The sequence below is a fragment of the Patella vulgata genome, chromosome 5, assembly GCF_932274485.2.
Source record: "Patella vulgata chromosome 5, xgPatVulg1.2, whole genome shotgun sequence".
NCBI lineage: Eukaryota > Metazoa > Mollusca > Gastropoda > Patellidae > Patella > Patella vulgata.
The window spans coordinates 59,036,447-59,055,714 of NC_065883.2; the positions used below are offsets into that span (position 1 = coordinate 59,036,447).

The window sequence follows — 19,268 nt, forward strand, 5'->3', positions numbered from 1 at the left end:
ATACTGAGATACATATTAAGATATGCGGCCATCAACTGGTTTTTGTGAAACCTTGAACGAAAATAACAAAGCTGCTTTTACGTAATGAAAGACAGACAATTTTCAAGGAAAAAAATACAAAACTTTTTTGAAAATAAAAGCGAAAGTCGCTTGACCGGATACCATCAAGTAACCAGCCTCCCATGCTGGAGTTGATGCGATCGCATGGCAGGGATGGATTTAGCAAGAGAGCCTGCGATTATGATAGGCACTGAGGCCATGAATTGGTAAGATTGCTTTTTGATATATTGTATGTTTGGTGGTTTGCAGTCTTTGGGATTTGTAACTGAGAATATACTCTAGAAAGCACCATGTAGAGACAGTTTTTCCTCAATTTCTTGAGCCTAGGGGGTAGAGAGCCCTCTAGAGACGAATTCCAACTTTCAAGGCCTCTTGTACCAATGTCTATACCAACGTGTAAACAGGACCATTGCTTTTCTTCCAACTGACAAGATGAAACCAAGCCTGAAAATCCTGAGACCACCTGTTTAATGAGCCAGCGCCTTACCCACCGAGTCACTGCAGCATTAAGGTGACTGGTTGTCAGTCAATGTATAGCTTAATTTTTTTTATGATGTTGTGGCTTTTCAGAAAATAAAACAATGTGTTTAAATAACATCAATTTAATTCTTCTATATCAACAAATTTCATAAGGGCTTTGATAACATCTGGTACTTTTCTCGTTCCTGAAAAATACAATTTTAAAAATCATTTTGTTGCTTGAATTAAGGACATACAAAAAAATATTCTCAGATAATCCTGCCTGGCTCAAAAAGAGTCTCATTACTTACCATACTAAATAGTTTAAAAGGATTAAATGAATCCATAGGCTCATTTATCCAGTATGCAGCACTGTTAAATGTTAATGACAGAATGACAGAATATGATACTGAACAATGGATAATAATACATTCCTATAAACAACAGGTGATAAATGTAGTGCCTTGAAATTTGATGCATATGAGCAGTCGTTTCACCCAGTACGGCAGTAGTGATCCCTTGACAAATTAAAACACAAAAGTAGAAATCTCCCTCTGCATCAGATTTTGTGGAAGGATTGTCTGAGAACCAGAATATTTTTTTGTATGGCCTAAATGTTCTCGTTGGCTTTGATAACATAGATTAAAAATATTTACTTGTTCCTTTATTTTTCAAGTTTTTAGTAAATAGACCATACTTACTTTCTTAGATACTGAAGGTTTAATTCTATTTAAAGCTGTTTGAAAATGTTGATTAGTAACTTGAGGTGTTGAGGTTGATTTACTAGTTGATTGTATAAGTTGTTTTAATGCACACACAGATGATTCTCTTACTAAGGCTGCTAAATCAGCACCACTGTGAAACAATATAAACAGTAAGATAATTCTAATAATTCATATTTATAGTACAGTTGTTGTATAATTTATATAATTTACAGTTGTGATCTGATGTTGTTACGAATAAAGTCATCATTCAGTTTTAAAGTGGTGCGTAATCATTATATAATATTTTGTATGGTGATTTGAATATACACGTAGTAATTTTAATCAGTAAACATACGTATATCCTTCACATTTTTCATCTGCAGCTATTACAGCTAGATCTACGTCATCTGCTAAACATGGTCGTGTTCCATTCTACAAGAAATTAAAAAAATATACCTAGGTAGCCTGTCCAGTCTTATACTCAAGACATTAAAAGACTTAAGATTATAATTTGTTTTTAATATAGTGGGAATGGAGTGGGGATTAATATTTGATCAACACAATACTTTGGTCATCCCGAGATAAAAAAAATGGTAATTCTTTTTATATTTTTAGGGACACTTTCCTCATGAATTCCACACGAGTGATGGCCAGGCTTAAAAATCTCGAAGGTTCTTCTTGGCCGATGCTTGGATTAAACCAGAGACATTATATTTGGGAGTTCAATTCCCTGATCATTCGACTACCACAGCCCCAGTTTCAATGGTTATTTTTGCACCACTGGACTGGTGACTGCTGGTATCCCCTTTACTCTGGAGTTATCTTAAACTCAGTAGCCTTTAGTTTCTTAATTCTATTTCCAGATCATTGCTCCAGTCATACATCTTTCAGAAAATGCTTACTCTTATAGAACATCTGCTAACATTTCTCATTCAAAGAATTCACATTGCTAACAATGTACTTTAAACTAATAGTATAGTTATAAATGCAGCAGGATTGGTCACATATTTTACTACATGTATTTGATTATTGTAAGTTATTATATAAATGGGTCTCAAATATTGTATTTGATTTAAACAGAGACAATAATAAATTCTCTGAGAACTTTATATATCTGACAGCTGAATATATAGTATTATGTAAACCTATTTATTCTGTCATCAGCAATAAAAGTAAGATGGTATCTCTAGCTACACACGGTTAAATCATTTGTATAATGATTTAACATTTAAATCTTGAGAGATATGCTTAAAACCATATAATATTTCTTAATTAAAATTTAATATGTCCTTGAGTTTTTTTAAATATTATTTTCACATTAAATATATTGACAGTTGTTTACTTTACTTCATTTATAAATCTGTCTAATTACTTCAACAGATGATCTTATTTATATAGAGAGAAATAAGTGGTAAAGTAATCAAGTCTACCTTTGTTAGTGTAGTCAATATATCCAGTCTATCGGTAACAGAAGGTAAGCCAACATATAATGTTTTATCTAATCGACCAGGTCTCAGTATAGCTGGATCTATAATATCTGTAAAAGTCATATAAATTGTATGTAACCAAATATTTACACAATAACTGGAAACAAATAATATACCTGTTTATGAGTTATTTTTAAAGTTTTAGATTAAATAAATATGCAGTAGATGCATATTTGCAAAAATTATATAAACATGTATGGAAGTTTGGTCAACAACCCACTGACAGTAAAGTCATCTGGTACCACCTATAAAACCTGAACAAGAATCATGGGCCTAATCATTAATTAAACTATGTGATTCAATATTCAGCTCTATAATGTGTTACAGTCAAAACAGAAATAGGGAGATCAATCTATGATTTGCAATCTGAAAATCTGAGTTTGGATCAGGATTTACCTTAAGTCTTTCCATAAAATATATATACAAATATAACTCAATGGTGATGGTCAGAAATTATTATGATTTACCTGGTCTATTGGTAGCTGCCATAATATAAACTTGCTTTCTGGTTTCTAAACCATCCATTTCTGTTAACATCTGATTAACTACTCTAACACTTGATCCCCCCTGTAAAAATACATATTAAGAACAACATTACTTTTGAAAATACATAAACTTAGAATGATCAACAGTAAAGCTCAGGCTCCAATTCTCGAACTTGTCCAATGCAACATTTTGCTTGTTCACTAACAATTGAAAAAGTCAATGAGACATATTATTATTTCAATCCTTCATTCAATCTGAAGCAATATTTCAAAACATATTGTGCCCCAAAACAATTTTCACAATCATCCACTCAAAACAGATCACAGAAATATTCGAAGGGTGATACTTGTTTATCAAGTATTGTTAAGGCACCATTCTTGCTGTTATTTAAACTTATTTTGATCCCATTAAACCATCATACAACATTGACAATTTTCTTGCTATCTTCCATGTATTTTGCTACAAGAAATCAAAGAAATAAACAAACTTACATCAGTTGAACCAGATCGCCGTGGACATAAAGAATCTATTTCATCAAAAAATATAACACAGGGTGATGAATTTCGACCTCTCTGAAATACTTGTCTTACAGCCCTTTCACTCTCTCCTACGTACTTAAAAATAATAATCACATTATAATAGCACTACAATTTACTTTGAAAGTCATAAATTAGTTTTGTCTCTCAATTAAACAAAGATAAAAGTGAAGAAAAAATCATGAATAACAAAATTGTTAAATCCAATTGTGTACAAATAAGAAATAAAAACTTACCATATTTAAGAGTTCTGGACCTTTGACAGAAATAAAGTTTATTCCAGATTCATTTGCTATAGCCTGTAATTAAAATTTATACAATATATATAACACAATCAGAATACAGTAAAAATATTCCAGATTGTACCTATTTCAATAAAACTGCCATAGACTTCATAAGTCATAAGGCATGTGTCAGCATTATTTAATTATTATTGAAGGTGTTGGGTATACTGTATTAAAGAGCATATGGTTCTATTCTTTTGAACCTAAAAATATATGAAAATTATACACGTTTTTTTTAAATTATTATTTTGTCATTTGTGAATCAGCCATTACTAATACACGGTCTTTTTAATCATTATTTTGTCATTTGTGAATCAGCCATTACTAATTACTTTCGCATTGTCTTGTAGGATATGTTTGTCTTTGTTCTTATATATTGGATATTAGGATTCCAGATTTTTACGGCAAGATAACAGCATCAATATTGATTGAAATTGACCAATATTGAATACCAATTTGAATTTTTAATGTTGAATATTATGGACAATACATTTAGAACCATTTATTCTAACCTCTGGTTAAATATAAAGTGGAGCAGCCAAATTCGACACATTTGAGAAAATGTCACAAAAGAAAATGGTACATGATGTTCATGAAGAGTAAACACACCCTGCCTTGTGTATGACAACTTCGATTTCCATCACTTTAATTGAAAACCTGAGTATGATAACATGGACCAAACAGACGGTAAATGTTGAAGTTTTAAAGAATATGATTTAGTTGTATATCAAGTTCTCACCTTAGCTAGTAAGGTTTTACCACATCCTGGTGGACCTGCTAATAGAATACCAGGTGGAGAAGATAATCCTAAAGCCAGAAATTCTTCAGGATGTTTCACTGGAGCCTGAATCATAGAAAATATCATTGATTTTAATAATGCAAAACAGATCTTTAAACAATTGATAAAATACATTTATAGACAAAGAGAGAGAGAGAAATGGGGTTTAAGGGGGACCTGTAGGCGAAATTTTTTTTTCTTTAATAATGGGTCGATTTTCATGAAACTTTCTATGTTTGATCGAGAGACAATGCAATACATAAAACAAGTGTCAATTTATATACTTGGTTACCGGTTGCCATGGTAACGAAATATTTTTAAAAAAAATGGTGTAAATCGTAGGTACGTTAGATCTCAGAAACTAATGACTCAAATAACACCAAATTTTCAGAATATATTAACATTAAACCATTCTAGGTAATAACAGAGAGATTTTTGAGTTACCATAAAAATTTTCTATTTTTTTCCAAGAATTCTGAAAAGCCACGAAAATATTTGTGAACTTACTGACAAGAACAAATATTTCTCGAAAACTAAAATAAAATTAAACTAAAGGGCTCTGTTATTACCACCTAAAATTAGCATAGATCATGCATGCCAAAAATTGGAGCAATATCTCTGTAAACTACTGAGATCTAATGTACCAAACATTGGTACCGTTCAAAAAATTCAATTTAGAGAAAAATGCGATTAAAAATTGGCTTTGTTTTAACTTTAGGTTCTTACCCTATAATGCTAACCTGATTATAATTAAAATGAACCAGCATAGTAGGTTGTCCCTTCATTGTGCTCTAAAGCAGCTAAAATTTGGGGTATTTATATTTTTATACGCCTACATTCAAAAGAAGTTGTATGTGGTAATCAGCCTGTCATGTCAGACGTCAACCGGTCACGTCTGGCGGTCGGTCCATCTGTTATACCTAATTGCTTATTGAGCAATAGCATCATAAATTATCATCTAATTGACTTGAAATTTATAAAACAGTGTTTATAATTTTAAGACAAAGTTAATTATTGATTTTCAATGATTTACGATAATTATTGCCAGAGTTATTGACCTTGAACACTTTGACAAATTTTATGGATGCTCTCCAGAGACTAAAGTGATCATTCGATTGATTTGGAATTTAGTGTTTATATCAATGGGACGCAAAAGCCAACAGATTTTCAATGATTTTAGATAATTTTAACCCAACAGTTACAACTTCTTTTTTTTTGTTCTACAAATAAATTTTTTGTACAATAAAAAATGTCTGTACCGGTAATGAACTATCTTTTTTGAAAATCTTACTACTTTTGTTGAGTTTTAATTTGATCATTATTTTGCACTTAGCTGCAATTAGTAATTAGATCTACAGTTTCAAAATAATATAGTTTCATTCATTATTACAATATTATTCATCTCTAGGCATTTATTTTGTATTATTATTTTATCCTGAATGAAACTAATTTGTTTTCTTGCAGTTGTTGACAGCTTTTGTTCAAACAGATTATTTTTCTTTATATAGGCATATTATTATTATCTCTGTAATTATTAAAATGCTAAAAGAAGTACAAATAAATTCTGTAGTAATTCGTAGTAAAATAGCACTGCAGCAGACGAATATAGGCATATTATTATTATCTCTGTAATTATTAAAATGCTAAAAGAAGTACAAATAAATTCTGTAGTAATTCGTAGTAAAATAGCACTGCAGCAGACGAATTGGCGAAATAAATAATAGTCACGATCATCATACATTATACTTTTAATAATAAAATAGTACTGGTATAATCACGAATATGCCATATATGGAAACTCTCGGCGGAAGTAGGGTATCGGAGATTACCGAAGGCAACCTCGTTTTGAAAACACAAAAAGTACGCATGCGCGAAAATACCTTGACCCTACTTACGTATGCAAAAATACAAATATGGTTATTTTCGTCAAATCATTGGTCGTTTTTTTACGGCATTTGCCGACAAATATTTTTGTTTACAATGACAATTTTACGACCATCGTGCACAGCGGCGCTTCCGCTTCACATCGATACGTCAAACATGGCGGTCGGGATTTTTTTTGAGCTACTAATTGACGTTGAATACGGCTAATTTATTCGATTTTTTTGACAATGACAATCTGTTTTTTTAACAGGCCTTCGGGGTAAATACATTTTATGTGGGATAAAAATAAAAATTTAGAAAAAATGCATTCAAATATCAAATAATAATTCACTGAGAAAGTGAAAAACAACAAAATCTAAAAACCCTAATTTTGGAGAATTTTTTATGTTTTTCGCCTACAGGTCCCCCTTAACATCCACTTGACATAAACTAGGTCATTTCGGGACTAACATATGGTTTAATTTTATTTCAATAATTCGCTTGCGCGTAGGGGTCTTTAGCAGTGGGAGGAAACCGGAGGACCCGGAGAAAACCCATGTGATTGGACCCGGGATTCGAAACCACGCCAGTCGACTCAATGACAGACTTTATGATAAAGCGTGCGCACGCTAACCATTCAGCCATCCAACCCCACCATTTATAGACAAGCAAATAATTTTTACCACACTTGAGTGCTTCTGAAAGTATTTGTACCAAGGGGTTGAAATTGCAGTATGCAGGCCACGAAATTTCACGCGAACGATACCAATCGGTTACGTGCGGTTGCGCCAGCTCAAAAACACGCGACCGATTTCCTGGTTACGCAGATTGAAATATCGGTTACGTTAACAAATTTCATTAACAGATTTATTCACATTTGATCAATTTTTATACAGGATGACTTTGTGACACGGGTCTAAATTATTTGTATTATAGCAAAAACTCCATTCATTCATTCTTGGCATTTCATTTCTCCATCTTACCGGTACTTTGACAGATCACCTATTTTGACACCAGGTAGGCTATTGACCAAGTTGCAAGCAAGTTGATTTAAAAATGCCCCTCAGCACTAATTTTTTTAAATGATTAGTTATGCCATAAATATTTGAAAGCGTACCTTTGGATTTTCAAACACAAAATGTGAAATGAGTTTGACTATTTAACATGTCGGCTATATTTCCAAAGAATTTACTACACGTGTTCCTTTCAGTTTTCACTATAGCCATGCTGTAGTACCAATGACCCGTATGTATGTCATCAACTTTGACCCCCCTCCCGGCATCGCTGGAGTGATAATGTAAACGATTTTACTGTCCTGTCTATTTTAATATTATTTCATGACATCAAACTATTCTGTGTCCTTTTGAGACTTTGTGTATAGAGTGCCAAGGTTTATAATAAATACTGTTAATCAGTCTCTACCTATGAGTGAGGCTATCTCATGCTACGTGCTTGGATGAATGATTGCAAGTGACAAGTGTAATATGAAGTACGCATGTAGTCTTCAGTGACCGAAAACAATGTGGTAGCTACCATTCCTGGTTTTAGAAGGTCAGATATGATATAAAAATGAAAATCCATTAGTTATTTTTGGAACCGATTCCCCTCATCATTAAAATGTAGGGATTTAGTGAAGTGGAACATTTTTTTTCTAATGTTTTATTGTTTAATGGGGACACCTGGGATTAAAGCCATAAACACTTAACCTCAAAATATAATATTAAATATAAAAGAATATAAATTAGTCAAGTTATTTCTTTAAAAAAATACATTCACAGCAAGTGGAAATGAATTATAGCACCATTTAAATCTGGATAAAACATGAAAACAGCGCAACCATTTTATGGAACCAATTGGTTATGCAATGGTCATCTGGAGTAATCAAAGAAAATGGTTACGCAGAGCATAAACCCGCAACCATTTTTCTGGTTACGCCAAAATTTGAAATTTCATGGCCTGAGTATGGCAAAATGGAAAGTTTACACATTCAATATCAAATATAGGCAATTACCATGATAGCTAAATGAAGTTCTTCTCTAACATCTTTTAAAGCACCAACATCATCCCATGTAACATCTGGTATTGTAGCAAAACCTTCTCTCTTAGCAGAAGGTTGTACATTCTTTAAGGCTTTCTGTTTTAAAATAAACAATTCTTTGAAATAGCATTTTCAAAATATACATACATGTGCATACATAGTCAAGAATAATCGATTTATTATTAATTTTTTTTACTGAAAACTATGTTCCTAAATTTTTGTCTATAACAGCAACATTTTGAAAGAAATCATTAAATATAAGAAATAAATTAGAAATCTGACTGCTGCTGTCATTTGATAAATTATCAGAACATTTCAAATTAAGTTTACAATGTTTTGTAAATAACTACCTGAAAGTCTTCCATGTTTATGTATAAATCTTGAAGTTGGGCATCTGTTAATGGTGGCTGCTCTTTTAACCATTGTAAAACTGTGATATAATATAAATCAAGACATATTGTATAAATAAAGTTAATTGTTGAGAAAGAAATGACATCATTACTAGTATGCCAGTTTTAGAATTAATACTACATGTATTCTGGTACAGTACTGAGACCAAATATGTAACAGACTTAGGAGACAACCAGTCTATCTTGACTGAATTAGTTCTTCTTTAAGTTCAGAATTAACTTTTAGTTCATTTGATTATTCCAATAGAATTTATATGGTTACAAAAAAACAAATATCAAAATAGGAGTTCAGATCTTCCTTTAAAAATTAAAGAACCAACCTGTTTTAAGTTCTTGATCTGTTATATGACTAGTATCTTCAGTATCTGGTGTGGTACAGGTATCTGCTACTAATACACTCTGTACTTCTTTAAAAACTCTAAAAAGTTCAAATACAGTATTATAAATTGTTTCAATGGCATTTAGTAATTGAACTTGAGTATACAGGTCACAATTCTATGGAATACAATTACTGCTTATTACTGAGCGATGTTTCGACTACGCTTCTCTGGTCATTATTATAATAGTCAGTATTATAACTGCTTAAAAAGTATTGTTCATCATTATGTGTTTAAGCCAAATAAAATGATGATATCTAGGATGTTTTTTTTTAGAGCAAAAAGGATCATTGTGATTTTCAGCACTATGTTATAAATAGCATACAGATTTTAAAATTACATCAAGCAATATTTCATCTTTCATCACAATTGGTCATACATATCAATTAAAACATTAAAATTTGCCAATCTAGCTGTCATTTAATAATTTACCTATGAACTGCTGTCATGGCTGCCTCTCTAGCTAAAGCCATTAAATCTGCTCCAACAAAACCGGGTGAATTTCTAGCTAATTGTTGAAAATCAAAATCTGGTGTTAATCTCAAATCTCTACATAAAACTTCTAAAATTCTGTAATGTAAATGGAATATGCAGAAAATTTTGGTCAAATTATGTCACTCTAAGCTGAGAAATTCTCATTTCAGTTTCATGGTACCTTCGATTGTCATGGTTACCGTTGTTACGATAATAAGCAAAGACTTGATTATCTATTTTTATGGTTTATCATAATGACTGTTGAACAGCAGATCGGATTCAAATATGTTTAAAATCAGAAGCATCCGATAGCATCGAGAGTTGATTATGGTCTTGTTTTGTTAATAAAGGTCTTAATTATTAGTTTATATAACATTAAAGGCCTAAAAAAAGACCTGCAATAGGCAGATTTAGTTCTTGCATAATGCATGTTTAATAATAATGAAACAAAGAAAGTAGTGTTCGCGGCAAATGCTTATTCGAATGCCATTTGAATATATTTGATGCAATAGTATTGATAATTTTTGGGGTCTTTTTTGGTTCATATTCAGGTTTAGAGCAACTAGAAAACCTTAATTCAATACAGTTATCATATTTTGGTAAAGTTTGGGACATTAGTCAATTTCCTTAAATTACTCTAAGTAGCTATCTCATGGGAGACAATCAACAGACCAAAATTTAAAAAACGACTACCGGGTACTAAAAATACAGTTTGTCGTTAAAAACTATTCAAATATTTTTTGGTGAGCTCTAAACTCTAAAACAAAGCCTTTACTGAAAGGAACTAAATCTTTTTGATTAAGGTAAAAATAAAGTATTTTTGTATACTAATTTTAGTTTCACTTTTGGCTTTCTGTGTCGACAGTGGAACACAAAAGAGGTTACCAGCATGTACATGTGTCAAGAGTCTTCATTCAAGACAATGCTTTTGAGGTAAATTGTCATGTTTACTAAGTGAGAATAATTAAAAGAAGTTTTCTGAGGAATAAATTTATATTTATACATACCTTCGTCTAGCTGATTCATCTGGTATACCTAATGATATTTCTCTATCAAATCTACCAGCTCGACGTAATGCTGGATCTATACTATCTGGTCTATTAGTAGCACCAATAACTAATACATTCACATTCTTCTTACTGTTTAACTCTACAACCAATCAAATTCGTTTTAATAAACATGACATAATGGTGTCCCAAAATATAATGGAAATTCAATGACCATTGGTTATTTCAATTTTTATTTAATATCAATAATTTAAATTTCACACGTTGTGGCTGTAAGATTTATAATACTCTGAACCTTGAGGTAATTTGTATTTATATACTAACCATCCATACAAGCTAATAGTTGAGTGACTATTCTTCTCTCCATTTCTTTAGAAGCTGTTTCTCGTTTCTGTGTTATAGCATCTATTTCATCTATAAACACTATACATGGAGCATTAACCTGGGAAATATTAATAATAAAATAACAATTTATGATGTAAGAAATTTATATTTTGCTCTTGTATGCTTAATGAATTGCCCGTAAGCCTTATCACTTGTGGACAAATCCACTCAGTCCTTAATATTAACCGGTTAAGCGTGACGTTTTTAAAACATTAACTACCCCCTATTATGTAATTAATTTGACGAAGTGACGAAGAACTATGTACTATGTTCTAAGAATAGGTTGGGGAAAATACCTCCAAATACGCCCTACACACAGTGAGTGGCAGTTGTCACGTCCTACACATGCTGCGATCGTGGGGGAATTCCCAAGGGATTCCCCCAAGTGACGAACTATGTTCTAAGAATAGGTTGGGGAAAATACCTCCAAGGTGTTATATTAAGCCCTACACACAGTGAGTGGCACTTGTCCAGGACGTTATATAATGACCTACGCACTTAACGGGTTAATGGGAGAAAGCCTCTCATAATTTCTGTGTTTATCATTCTACTTGCAATATGTCTGTGAAAACATTCCCAGATTTTATAGAACAGTGCTGTTTGTGAAGAAGAGAAAACAACAATACATACCACTGCTTTATCAAATAAATCTCGAATTTTTTCTTCTGATTCTCCAGATACACCTGATACAACTTCAGTAGCTGCTAGTTTAATAAATGGTAAACCAAGCTCCTAGATAACCAAATATAAGTTTAAAATATGTAGCTTACTCCAGATATATGTATCTGCATTCTATTAGACGATATTAGTGTGGTTCAATGCGCTATCATTGACATAAGAGGCATTTGGTTCATCCATTTTCGACGGAGAAAATGAGAAAAGTTTGTGGTTAAAAAACAAGGTACGAAATCGTGATTTTCTCACTGATTTGTGGATGAAATTCGTATTTTTTCGGTTTTATAGAAAGCTTGAACATTTACAATTCAGTAAAAGGTTGATCAGTGTCAAAGTGGTCAGCAATTGTTCTGATTTTGGGCAAATTTTCGGACTGTGATTTTTTTTTTTTTTTTCAACAGTCGGTGATGAGATTAAATCACATTGAATTTGATAAAAACACATTGCAATGAGCTTCTTAAGGACTAAAATTCGATTTGATTTGATTTCTTTTTTTAACCAAACTAACAATGTTATTCCTTGTTTCAGGTGAACAACCAAACATGACTGATGCATTCTGAACATCTGAGACACGCTACCTGCGGAGAAGTATCTCAGACACGGTCAATAGCCATCTTATCCATATCACGTGATCTACACATCACAGGTCATGACATTGATGTCAATGGTTCATGAGGTCAATAACACCTTACATTGTATACAATAGGTTTATCTTCAGCATTGTGTCCTTTACACCCATAAAGACTATATAATTCATACAGTCCCAATATGTTCTCTCTTCTTCCATATGATTTTTCACAAAAATAACATTTACAACTCATAGAATTGTTTTGAATGACACGATTGACTAACATAGAAAATAGCCAAATTCTGGCTGGGATTACTGAGCAAAATGGCCATTCACTGTACACGTGCGAAAAAAAAGCTAGCCACCAATTAATTTTCGTACGTTAGTTACGTACGTGACTGATGCCGAGGACAACATCGTACTTCGGACTTCGCATTTTGGCGGAAATGGAAATCTATCAAAAATGAAGTATGAAGCCTTGTTCGGAGTTTGTACGGGTTGCGAAACCTCTCTAATGTCTTACTACAACATGGTGGTTTATTTATCGGCGTTCTATTTGCCAATAATATTTTACTACAACGTGGTGATTTATGTACAAGTGTTTCATTAGCCAACAATGTTTTACTACAACATAGTACTTTAAATACACAAAAAGAAAAATAATATACTAATTGCTCAATGTACTCAAGCTATAGCATTACCTTACCATGTTTTACTTATCTATGCAATATATTTAACCCAGCTTTTTCTTTAGATAATGATCTACAACATTCTGGTGACCTATGTACCAGTAATAAAATTACCTCAGCTCAGCAATGGCATAAGCTAATGTTTTACAACACCTTTTTTTTGAACATCTATCAATAAAACATACCCCAGCTATGGCATAAGCTAATGTTTTACAACACCTTGAACATCTATCAATAAAACATACCCCAGCTAAACCCAGATGATCTATCAATAAACTTACCCCAGCTATGGCATTAGATAACAATGTTTTATTATGCACTGATTATCTATGTTATAAACTTAACCCAGCTATGGCATCAGCTAACAATGTTTTATCATTATCTATGTTATATAAACTCACCTCAGATATAGCTAGATAACAATATTCTATTATGTACTGATTATCTATATAAACTTACCCCAGCAATGGCATTAGCTAATAACGTTTTACCACACCCTGGTGGTCCATGTAATAAAAAGCCTTGTGGTGGGGTCACACCTAATTTCTGATATACTTCTGGATGACGCATGTGAACCAATAATTTACATACTTCCTATAAAATACAGGATATAAACAATTATATTTTATAGGTCAGTATTCATATTTTTATCTTTATTATGTCAATTATCCAGTAATGGTTTGCCAAGAAATCAGAAAAGTTTCACAGAGATTATCAATGAATTAACCTTGCATATTTCATATCCTATCATTCAATTTTATATCTCTTAATTCAAGTGAGGGGTCACATAGACTATCTGTACGATACCTTTGCTGTCTGTCTACAATTCGCTTTGCTTGAGACCAGAAACAAAGTTGGTTGACTGACATTTTAATTCCTACATCAACCATTACTTAGTCGAAAACACTAAATATACGGTCTTAATTAGTCTTTGTGCATGTCGAAGTAGTCAACATTTTCCAACTTTTTAAATAAAATATTATTTAAGAAAAAAAGAATCATAAATTCAATATGAAAACCATCATCCAAAATATGATTTATTAGGCCTACCTTTAATGTCTCCTCATTTCCTCCCATATCTGCAAATTTAACAGTTGAAGTTTGTATATCTGGACCTACAAAACAAAGGTTTTTAATACATCTTTTATTGCCTGAATTATATTACTAATGAGACTGTGGCAAATTGAAAGTAATAATAATAATAATGGATTTCTATAACGCCTTGTATGCAAAAGTTTGCTCACTGGCGCTGAGTTAGTCCGTCACATTTACGACAGCTTCCCATCATCTGCACTGAATAGGTGTGTTTTTAGCAAGGATTTGAATGTACACAATAATTTTGCATTTGTAATATGTGATGGTAGTTTGTTCCACAGTTTAGGAGCGGCAACAGAAAATCTTCTGTCTCCACATTTCATGTAATTTGATCTCGGAATTTCCAATTGGATTTTGTTTGAAGAACGGGTTTCCCTTTGTGATGATTTTATGTGAAGTAGATCATGGAGGTAGGTTTGATAACAAAAAGACACAAATAAAAATATTACCTTTTTTATCACTTTTGTCTTTCTTCTTCTTTTTAGCAGGAGTATCTTCAATCTTAAAATGGTTTGCAAAGAATGAATTGAATTTTAATCTGTATAATAATTTTATAGTAAGTTAATAAGGTAAAAAGATGTAAGATTTGTAAAATAATCTGAATCAGTAAACTCTGCTGTGCAGAAGGCTTACACTTTCTAGAACACTGGATACCAAGTTTCATCTGACAATTTCAAACAACTAACAAACACTTCACATCGTATTTCTGTGTTATTTTATCCAATAATCCATAACACAGAAAGTTCACAGATAAAAAGAGACAAGTCGGTCACATTCATCTTTCATAAAAACTAACATTTTAGTCTCAAAATATGGAGACTCATCCACCACACTATTTTTATCAATGCAGAAATAGAGTTTGGACTTAAATTGGAAAACATAAGCTATGGTAGACAGAAAACTCTGAATAAACTTGGTGTCAGTTGTACACATTTTCTGCTTTGTGCATGACAACAATCACTGCTTTAGCTATTGAATTTATTCATAATTAGCGTACCTGTTTCGCCTTTCGCTTAGTTTTAATAATGGTACTGTTTGCTTCTACTTCATCTTCTAATATAATAGATTTATCTTCATTACATATATTAAAACTTTTATCTTTTATTGAAGAATCATTTGACCATTTGGGTTCTGTATTTTTATCAGATTTTGTACCAAGATATAAATCACTCATGAAGTTGTTCATAGAATTTCTGTCCTGTAATTAAGAATTACCGGTACATAAAATGTATACTGATTAAATGCTACGCATAAGTTATCAAATTTTGTCAAAAGACTTTTGGTAATGGTAATAAAATATCTTAAGTTTATGATAGACAATCTAGATTATTTATTTGCAAAACTATTTGTTAATAAGAAGAGAATGTGTTTCGAAAATTTATATCATATAATTCCATACACTAAAAGTTTTAGAAAAGAACAGATTAATGGGTACCTCATAAAATACATATTCTTCATTATCTGATGAAAAACTCTTCTCACTTTCACTAACATCACTGAAAAGAGAGACAACTCATCAGCTAAAAATAGCAAGAATTAAGTACATGATTCATTCATAAATCCTTTTATACTTATAGTATAGACACAAAAGTGATCATAAATTAGCGATGCTAATTTTAGTTTTAAATAGAGTTTACCGTTATGATTTTTTATTTTATACACATGCTGACTGTGGCTTATTTTTTTTAAAAAAAATATTGTCGTTATTATCATTGAAAGCCGTATGGAATTTAACTTTAAAGCCATTCATGGTTGTCACGTGACGAATGAATGATAGAAAAAAAACCCCTACAAATTGTGTTATGAAGAAATACCACGGTACCGTATCAAGTTTATATCCATCGATAAAAAAACCCCAAATACAGTAATTTATTCAGGAATGTTACCGACATGAATTTCAAGCTGGTATGTGAATTAAATATGGAAAATTTTCCGAACGATGTACCTTTTTGTCGTTATTTTTGTGCTAATTACATTCAGTAGAATACGATATTCCTCATAACAAAATATCAAAAATTATTTTTGTTCCAGTATGGTTATATTAAAGGGAATAGAAGCTTAAAATTTTAAAACCCAGTTCCTACCCGGACCTCATTTAACCCAATTCTGGCCGGTTCGTTTCAAAATGGATTAAGAACCCTGACTGTGGACATGCAACTAATTTAATGGACCATATTAATAGAAAACATCCTGCCGAAATGGAAGCGCTTTCCGTCAAATCCGGTTCTAAATGCTCACTCGGGTCAGATCATTTTGGCAGTAGGCCGTCATCATCTTGGGGACAAATTAATTTTCTTGAAAAAAAAATTGGAAACCTAAATACTAGCTAGTTCATGTTCAGTGATCTGATAGCTTAAAATATTGTCATAAGTCCATATACCAGAGCCACTGGTGTTTTGTGTTATGTTTTCTGTTAGGCCCACTACTAGTTTGTTTTTTATGTAAATTTTGTGTGGTGCAGTCCTCCCGCACTTACTATTAAACTAGTAGTTATATTAACTAACAATGCCTAGAACTTTCTAGTGTTTCATTGATTTTAGTTTGATTAAATGTTAATAAATGTATACCTGACAGTTTGTTCTAAACCTAAACTAATAAACAAATCAAACTATCGCAATAGTCCAATAGTATCGCAATATTTAATCCCCAATAGTAATAGTATTGCAATAGCTGTTTACCCAATAACAATACTATCGCAATAGTGAAAATTACCAACAATAGTCACCCCTACTGGGGACAAAGACACTTATGTAGTCATAATTTCAGCCTAGTTTATTAAATTTCATATTTAACCAAAAAAAGCAATAAAGTTAAATATTTTTAATAATTGTACTGACTAAATGTTAAAACAAGCATAATTCTAATGTTATGGAAAGATTTTATGTCCTCAAAATCAAAATCGTCCTCCATTTTACCTTTCTTTCTTCTTCCGTCTTTTTTTTAAATGTTGTTTTTCAAATAAACTGAAATCGTCATCCCCGTCTTGTGTACGTACAACTTGATAAGCTAAAAAAAGAATTCAACAAAAAGACATGTTTAAGGCCAAGGAAAGATAACAAAACAAATATGTACACTTCTAAGACAAAAAGATGAATGATGTATATTTCAGATTTCACTGAACAAGAATATGAATATCTACAAGTAAAACTTAAAACACTGAAATCATTTGTATGTATCAATAATGGCCTAAAAATAATTGATTAGTGCATTTGGAATAATCAATATTCCCCTTCAACATCTAAATTTGACCGCACAGTCTATTAGATAAGACCATACTTACCCTTCTCAACTGATTTACGGAAAGCATTCTTCTTCTTTCTTGTATAATCTCTGTAATTATAGATATTATAATTTTCATCAGAAACTCACATATCTTATAAATTTCTAGCTGACTTTGAGAATTAATATTATATTTTGGGTTAAAACAATAATAAGTGGTCTGTTTGTAAGTTCAAATAAACCAAGTTAAAGTCTAAATACGGAGTGATAAATTTCAAAGTGATATTTTGCTCTTCAGGCTCACTCATATACGCCTATTGGGATCGAGGGCCCTTAGATTATTCGAAACGTTTGTTGAAAAATGTGACCTGTGAACAGGTGCACTAGTGTACATGCCGGTTAGAGTTTACTATTAGAGTTCAGATTTGTGGAAGCTATACATGTCTACATGTACAATCAGAGCTCTGTTGTGTTAATCTCTATTATTTTCAAAATGTAAGTGTATATTAGTACATGTAATAAACTTCAGAAACCATTTTAATATACATCGTACCTATACTGCTGTTGTAGGTGTTCAGCCATTTCACTGATATCTAATGTCTTCTTGTTAATATGATCTCCAATATACTGAAATGATAAAATGATTCAAAATAAAATCCTCAAAAGTGTTGTCAAAAAACAATATCAAAATACAGATGATTTCATTTTTAGCGCACCTACATGTGTAGCATAGTTGGTAGCTTCATCAAACCAAGATTGATACCTGGTCTGGTGCTCGATAAACGGCATAATTTTTCCATTAAATTAAACATTTTTATGTCAAAGTCTGAAAACAAGACAGAAAATTTGTGTTTGTTAAAAAGAAAAGGGATGAAAGCCTACTTTAATGTAATTTAAGTAAGTCTGTGGTCTATATATCAACTGCTCCAACTGGTCTTCTGTCTTGTTCCCAGTGGTCTTTCAATTGTTTTGTTGAGTGGTGTTTGGTCTGATCGATCCTGAGTTGTCAATGTCATGCATTCTGCTAGCTAAGCCCAGAGAAAATGTCCACAACCTCAACAGTCAGCATGTATGGTATCAAATGTTATTTACTTAATTTCATGACCAGTAACAAACAAGCCATCAGGTACACTACTCGGCATTTTGAGCTTTTAAGTTTTATTTATGAAAAAAAAAAATGACTTGGCTGATATTGAAGTGTGACTGTCACACATAACTAAACATATGATATATAGTTCTAGCAGGATACCCGGCTTCGCTCGGGGGTCATAACCCCGAAACCGGAAGTGGTAGACTAACGCCACCTGGACTAGGTTACTCCCCGGTCCGAGCTACCCATATACCCCAAATTCCAGACTCAGGGCAGACCTAGTGTAGCCGCCAACCCCGGACAGACAGACAGACAGACAGACAAACGACAGTCACAAATATTAGTATAGATAGATAGTAACTTATACCGTGTCAGCTGTATCTTATAATACTATTTTCATTTCGTTCATTAATTACCTCTCTAACTCTTGCAACTAGCTTTGGATCACCTAAATAAAGTTTCTTTGGTTTCTTTCCTTCTGAAGCCATCGTTAAAGTATTATCTTCAATCTTTCTTTTCATAACAAGAAAATTAACTTCACGTGTTTACAACTTGACAACTTCCGGCTATCAAAATTATCTCCCT

At 32.1% G+C, this 19,268-nt stretch overlaps 1 protein-coding gene across 2 annotated transcripts; it reads right to left on the bottom strand.

The window, feature by feature from the left end:
• Positions 1–646: 646 nt before the first annotated feature.
• On the bottom strand, positions 647–19,267 carry LOC126820743 (nuclear valosin-containing protein-like). 2 transcript variants are annotated; one of them, XM_050548845.2, is made up of 24 exons: positions 19,100–19,267; positions 18,147–18,220; positions 17,655–17,704; positions 17,290–17,380; positions 15,810–15,870; positions 15,372–15,572; positions 14,824–14,875; positions 14,330–14,394; positions 13,739–13,873; positions 11,978–12,079; positions 11,288–11,405; positions 10,964–11,105; positions 9,915–10,052; positions 9,426–9,523; positions 9,046–9,125; positions 8,669–8,791; positions 4,756–4,860; positions 3,969–4,031; positions 3,688–3,810; positions 3,178–3,277; positions 2,654–2,760; positions 1,579–1,655; positions 1,221–1,374; positions 647–725 (listed from the first exon to the last, which is right to left on the bottom strand). In XM_050548845.2, exons 1-24 carry the CDS (start codon positions 19,202–19,204, stop codon positions 687–689), a joined length of 2,403 nt encoding a protein of 800 aa, XP_050404802.1. In that variant the 5' UTR covers positions 19,205–19,267; the 3' UTR covers positions 647–686. The 2 variants fall into 2 exon arrangements, with proteins under 2 accessions (XP_050404802.1, XP_050404803.1); XM_050548846.2 differs by lacking the exon at positions 19,100–19,267 and adding an exon at positions 18,476–18,774.
• Position 19,268: the final 1 nt, after the last annotated feature.

Excerpts from the sequence above, each read along its gene's own strand:
- LOC126820743 (XM_050548845.2), bottom strand. The coding sequence starts at position 19,204 with ATGAAAAGAAAGATTGAAGATAATACTTTAACGATGGCTTCAGAAGGA. Across the intron at positions 10,053-10,963 it reads GATGAATCAGCTAGACGAAG|AATTTTAGAAGTTTTATGTA; the intron begins GTATGTATAAAT and ends TTTACATTACAG. Across the intron at positions 1,656-2,653 it reads TATTGACTACACTAACAAAG|AATGGAACACGACCATGTTT; the intron begins GTAGACTTGATT and ends AATTTCTTGTAG.